This window comes from Buceros rhinoceros, unplaced genomic scaffold (assembly GCF_000710305.1).
Source record: "Buceros rhinoceros silvestris isolate BGI_N320 unplaced genomic scaffold, ASM71030v1 scaffold18636, whole genome shotgun sequence".
Classification (NCBI taxonomy): domain Eukaryota; kingdom Metazoa; phylum Chordata; class Aves; order Bucerotiformes; family Bucerotidae; genus Buceros; species Buceros rhinoceros.
Window position 1 is genome coordinate 1,319 of NW_010417129.1, and position 6,547 is coordinate 7,865.

At 46.5% G+C, this 6,547-nt stretch overlaps 1 protein-coding gene across 1 annotated transcript in view; it reads right to left on the reverse strand.

The window, feature by feature from the left end:
* Positions 1-2,705: 2,705 nt before the first annotated feature.
* The window catches only part of RIPK4 (receptor-interacting serine-threonine kinase 4), a gene marked incomplete at its 5' end in the record, with an annotated part of 14,302 nt that continues 10,460 nt past the window's right edge, over positions 2,706-6,547 (reverse strand). The window contains 3 exons of the mRNA XM_010138090.1: positions 2,706-3,883; positions 4,865-5,117; positions 5,624-5,730. Coding sequence (XP_010136392.1) covers positions 2,706-3,883; positions 4,865-5,117; positions 5,624-5,730 — 1,538 coding nt within the window. The remainder of the gene's footprint in view (positions 3,884-4,864; positions 5,118-5,623; positions 5,731-6,547) is intronic.

The following is a 6,547-nucleotide window of genomic DNA, read 5'->3' on the forward strand; positions in this document are numbered from 1 at the left end:
CGTGCATTTATGGTAGGGCCTGAGGATTTCTGTTTGGTTGGTTTTTTTGGGGTTTTTTGTAGAGGTCTTTTGTGCGTGTGTGTAGTTCAGTAGTGACAAAGCCTGGTATTGCCATTAGGTCATTCTGTGTATTTTTTGGTTTGGTTTTTTTTTTTTAAAGAACGTGGCTAAGACTTCAAAGAGGCAAAGAAATGACTGCCGAGCTTTAGGTCAGTTCAGACTTCAGCTAAGTCAGAGGAGTGCATATGGGACCAGGAAAGTCACTCCCAGGAGACCTTTATAAAACAACAATTTGTAATTGCTGCACTAGTGCTAATTTAACACCCCCGTTCACCCCTCCTGCCCCTCAAGGAAGGCTGGTTCGCAGGTACAAATACCCACTTCGGTACTGGCAGTGTGGCGTTGCAATCTCTTTGTTGTTTGGGTTTTTTTTTTCCCCAGTGCCAGCTGCGTTGCCTTCTGTGTAATGCATAGCTGGTGCCTGTTATTGTGAAAGACAGCCTGGAAAATAGAGACTCCTGAGTGTGGCCTCATGTTTAATTAGAAGCTAATGTGCTATTATTATTAGGCACCGAAGGAATGCACTGGCGAAGCAGTGCTTGGGCTGTTTTATAAGTGTACTTTCCCCTCGCCAAGCTGGCACGCACTGCCGTCAGTAGTTACCTGCTCCTACAGCTCTTCTGCTGTTCAGGCAAACACCGCTGGAACGAAAGGGTCTCAAATCTCACGGTTCGGAGGGCTTTGAAATAGAAGGGTAGGGTGCGTGCTGGGGTAGCCAAGTGTTCCATCACTGTGGCACAGGACCTGCCTAAGTGGCCTGTGGTTGAATTTGCTCTAACGAGAGACTGGTTAAGTACAGCTTAATGAAACACGACAGCCTTACTGGTCTCCAAAGAAGCTGAAGGAAGCAGCAAGAACATTACAGTGGTGTTTGTTCAATGAGAAGCTTCACTGTCAGCACCTTTAGGGAGCTTGTTGTGACTGCCGTGCTCCGGTAAGCGGTACAGCGCTTTGTAACCTCCATGTACTGGCACGAGCCTGGCTTTGCCATCCGTTCTTTACCACATTAAGCAGTCAGGGAACTGTCTTGAAATTCAAGAATCTGAACTAGAGGAGTTGCACACAGGTACCTACGTGAAGCCAGGAACAGTATCAAACAGCAAGAGGCTCCCTGCAAGCACATATCCTCCTTTGGTTATCACCTCAGCCACTGCCATCTCCACTGACAGGAGGCTGGTTTTTAAGAAAGTATTAACTTTTTCATGGGGCTGGGTTCCCACAGGAGCACTCTGACTCCTAAAATCAGATGCTGAGGTAGCCCTGCCATCAGGTAAGTGCACACCAAGGCCTTGAGCAGGAACAGCTTTCCTGTCAGGGAGGTGGGAGCAAAGCACGACCTTGCTGCTTGCTCTGTAGCACACAGAACTAGGCTGGGCTTCAAGGTGGGGAAGAAAACCCCAAACTCCCTGAACAGCTACAGCGTAAGAGGAAAGCATCCCAGCTGTACACCAGCATGTTATGCACGTAAAGTCTAGGTTATGCGGCGTTTTACTCTAATTTGTTTTGTAAATAAATAACACCTCCAGTGCCTTCGAGCTCCTTACCTTCCATATAAAAACTCAGGGGAATGTAAAACTGAGGACAGCATTCTGCCGCTGGTCCACAGGTTTTCAGTTGCTTTAACAACTACAAAATACAGACAGATATGAAACACAATCTTTTATTAATAACAGATCGCATTTGAACTTTGAAAATAGCGAAATTAAAAGGTGTATTAAAACATACCCACTCTAAGCAGTCTATTTTCTTCAGTAGAAAAAAAGCACACAACAGGTAGAAACACTATATACACAGTATATCACTCTAGGCATCGGCCCCTCCAAACATTGTTTTGCAAATTGGTATAACGGTGTTAGAATATACCACCCAGTTAGTTACAGTCCAGTATGAATTTTAGCTTTTGACTTTTTCATTAAGGCAAACCACTAAGCACCTAGTTCAGCTGACTGATCTTAGAACACAATCCAGTGTTAAGCTTTTCCTTCTGCTTATCTATTCTGGGGATCTTGCCTTGTTAGTAAGTCTGTTAATAAGTCAATTTTGAGCACATGGGAATCTGTAAACAGTGTCTCCATTACACAGAGCACCTTCTGACAATGGAACGTGAGTAACTGTATCTTAAACAGCCTTTTCCTCATCTTTTGCATCAATTTCGAACAGGTTTGTGTTGTGTTCATTTTATGCTGCGGGCTTTCAGCCCAAAATATAGATCACTGCAAACAAACCAGGAATCTGTGCCATCTTTTTTTTTTTTTTTTGGCAGAAAATAAAACAGCAGAGTGTTAGTTCTTAAATTAGTTTGGCACACACACACACACACAAAAAAAAGCGGGGGGAAACCCACAAGTTGCATCCTTCTCTCTCAACGCCCTTGGAAGGGGAATGTTAATATACAGACAGGGCAGGCACACGCAGAATGACCGCTGCAGACCAGAGCACGGCAAACTCAGCTCTTAGCCTCACATCTGGCCTCAGTCCACGCGCGCTCTCACTTGCACACTCAGACACAAGTAACTTCTGCTGGTTGCACCTCAGTCCATCATCTGACATCACTGATGAGCAAGTTCACGACGCAGCTGGAGAAGGCCCTCGCGAGTCAAGCTCCAGCAGCTAGGTAGAAAGGTAGCAAGTTCTGTACCTTTTACTTAAGTCTCACCTAACAACACTGTAACTGAGCTACGACTGTTCTGCTCAGCAAGCTGTAGCAGGGTCTGACGTGTGGGTCTTGCCACGTCAGTGTGCGCCCCGTGCTTTAGAAGAACTTCAACCGTTTTTGTGTGCCCTCCTCGTGCAGCCAGCTGAAGAGCTGTTAGCCCTTCGCTGTCAGAAACATTGATGATTTCTGAACTGACAAGTTCCTCTACCACTTCAGAGTGCCCGTTTTCTGCAGCAAGGTGTAACGCTGTCCTGTTTAAAGGGCCTTTGGCTAGAACATTGGCCCTTTCATCTATTAGCAACTTCGTTGTCGCTAAGTGGCCGCTGCGAGATGCCAAGTGCAGAGCGGTGTATCCTTCTGCTGTTGCTGCCTCAATGTCTGCGCCATGTTTAAGGAGCAGCCTCGATGTGCTCGTGTGGCCAGTTTCAGCAGCGATGTGGAGAGCAGTCTGCAGGAGCGTGTTCTGTATGTTGACATCCGACTCCAGGTCTATGAGAAGGCGAGCGACACGGTAGTGGCCTCGTTGGGCGGCCAAGTGTAGCGAGGTCCTTCCATCCACGGTCTGCACATTCACGTTTGCACCCCGCTGTTTGGTCAGAAGCCTTACGATGGGGAGATGACCTTGCCAGGCAGCATAGTGCAGTGGCACCCAGTCATCCTTTCCTTTGATGTTCACATTAACGCCTCTTCTCAGGAAGATCCGCACAATATTCTCTTGGCCATACTGACAGGCTATGTGGATGGGGGCTCTGCCTTCAAAATCTACCTCATTCAAGGATGCGTTCTTATCAAGCAGCATTTTGGTGCTGAAATCATCCCCGTTTTGGGCAGCAAAGTGAAGAGCAGTCCACTGATCTTCATCTTTGGCATTAACGTTGATTTTCCTAGCCATAATCAGCTCCACAATGCTTTTAACTTTCTTCTCAATGGCTATGTGAAGAGGGGTGGATCCCTTCTTGTTGGTGAGGTTGGGGTTAGCATTATACAGGAGGAGCCATTTGACACATTCTTCTTGACCGGCTTCAACAGCCAAGTGCAAAAGACTGGAATTCCCATCTAAAACAATATCAACATCCTGGGGCTGGAGGATCTTCATCAGTTTGCTGGTATCTCCAGATAAAATGGCCTCCGTTAGCTTCCTCTTCTGTATGTCTGTAGTACCAATATCTAGACGGATATAAAGAAGAGAACTTTTACAATGAGTGTGGTGAAGAACTAGCGCAGGTTGCCCAGAAGCGGTAGATGCCCCATCCCTGGAAACATTCAGGGTCAGGTTGGACGGGGCTCTGAGCAACCTGATCTAGCTGAAGGTGTCCCTGCTTGTTACAGGGTGGGGGCTGGACTAGATGACTTTGAAAAGGTCCTTGCCAAACCAAACTATTCTACGACACCCTCACAATTCTGATTGATAGCTGTCAAACCTTACTTGGCCCACAGCTAACATACCTGGTGGCTTCAGCAATGACTTCTTGACTGCAAAGAAAACCTCTCCATAGCAGCTGTGGAACAACTTCAGGTCAGATTTGGAGCCCCACTTACTTAACTGTGTTTCACGTGAAATGAGGAATGAAGGGCGCTGTGGTTATCTCCCTGCACTAACCGCTGTTTGCCTAACTGGAAAACAGATGCCTGGTTTTTTCATCACCAGTTGAAAAGGGAGGAGCTTGTGTGCCACAGTGGTGGTCTTTGCCAAGAAGGTGGCATGAGTCTTCTCAAAAAGAAAAAACGCTGTTCAGGCTTGGGCTTAGTATAACCAAAGGAGCCACAGACTCAGCTGACCTGACTGGGCAATGGCTTTAGTCCGTCCTTCTTTGAGCAGGATGCTGGACTAGGTGACCTCCCTTCCAAGCAACACTTACGTAAGTGATTCTGTAATTGCTTTTATGGGAATTCAGGTCACTACTTTTCAAAAAGTAAGTACGATTTATTATCACTCATTAGATCATATTTGGGAACTATGTCTTTTTTTTTTTTTTTAAACTACCTCCCTCCAGTAAACAAATTTGTAGTGCTGACAGCAAGAGAAAGCAAGGCTAACGGTGATTTCCAGAATGCTACTCTTCGTACGACTACTCTCCAACCCATTGACTCCCATGCCCCAGTCCAAACAACTCAAAAAAAACCACCAGAGAAAAACCTGACCGTTACCTGAACTCTCCCTTTCAAAGGACAGGGAGAGGGAGCCTCTGGAAGAAAAAGCTGAATCTACAGATGAAACTCCTGAAAGTCGCTTGTCGCTGGAGGCAAGTTTGGACTCAGAAGAGCTGCGGCTGAGCTCCTCAGGGCCTTCCATAGTCTGTGAAATCCCTGAATCCAGCTGGGACAACAACTCCGAGAGACTATAATCCTTCACTGATGGTAGAGCAGGCTCCTGTTTTGGTTTGGGTAACGCAGACATCCCCTTCAAGAGAAGCACACAGGCGTTTGAGAAAGGTCAGTAAAGAAAACTGAGCGTGGGACCCTACAAGAAGAAACACAAACTTTGATGGTTTGCAGGTACCCTTTAAGCCCTGTTTGTATTAAATGAAACCTATGAATAAGGTCACTGAGACTGTTCAGGTGCAGGGGGGCAGCTATCATCTGTTCTCACACAGACACTAAAGCTGCATGGCTCTTTCGCCTACAGCGGATTTTTTAACATTCAGTCACACCCACATATTTCCAGCCTTTATTTCCTAACTGTCCTGCCCTCCTTCACCAGTCTAAGTCCTGTGCTGAGGTTTTCCAGAGCTGGTCCGTGCATCTGCTGTCATTCTTGCATTCCAGTCCTTCACCATGACTGACTTCTATCAGGCAAGAAGGTGTCCAAAAGCAGCAAAGAGAAGGTTGCTTGGGAAGTTACAGGTCACAGAGGAACCTCTTCCTCGCAAAACGCGTGTGACTGAACAAGAGGCAGAAAGAAAATACCTCAGGCTGCTGCTCTGGGGGATTCTTGCTGTCCAGGTCCTGAGCGATCATCTCTTTTGTTTCATCTCCGGGTTTTTCACAAAGGGCCTCTGTTTCTGAAGTGATTTCTTTGAAGAAAGCAAGAGAAGGTTGTGTTGCATTTGTTTTGGTTTTGTTTTTGAACAGGAGACTTTTCTGAGATGCCCTGCTGACTTATCTATCATTAGAGCTTAACAGCTTTGAGGTACTGCGGGAGAAAGACTGCGATTTTGACTATTCCATCTAGCACCTCATCAGCAGGCACGAGTGTGTAGCAAGGCAAAGAGTGCGTAGGGCTAAACAATTCCTTTTTGTGTTCAGACCAGACTGATGTCACATGGTGGCTACACTGCAAGACCGTGAAATGGGAACCGGACTACTGCTGGCAGGCTTGGACACACGTTTTAAAGAGGTGGGATCCCTCTTCCCCTCAGTCCCCAGACCTTGTTTGGGCAGGAGGAGAGGGAAGAGGCAAATCTCTCCCACGACTGCTAAATAAATCTACCTGGAGACAGCACTTGCTACATCCTTCTGTATGCTTGAATTTGCAACAGGTGCTTTGGGCAAGTTCAAGCCTTTCACCAGAGTTGCCTCCCACGACTGCTAAATAAATCTACCTGGAGACAGCACTTGCTACATCCTTCTGTATGCTTGAATTTGCAACAGGTGCTTTGGGCAAGTTCAAGCCTTTCACCAGAGTTGCCTCTTATTGGCAGAAACGCGACAGTACAGGCCGGTTTTTTTACAAGAAAACAATTCCATTTCTCAGCACACACAGTAAATTTCCAGAGCCAGGGCCTTCAGTGCTTTCGTATGGTGAAAACCACACCAACTCCAGCCTGGCATACGCCCTGATACGCACAATCAGAAATGAACATAATTTCTGGCTAAATAGATCAAGCGGTT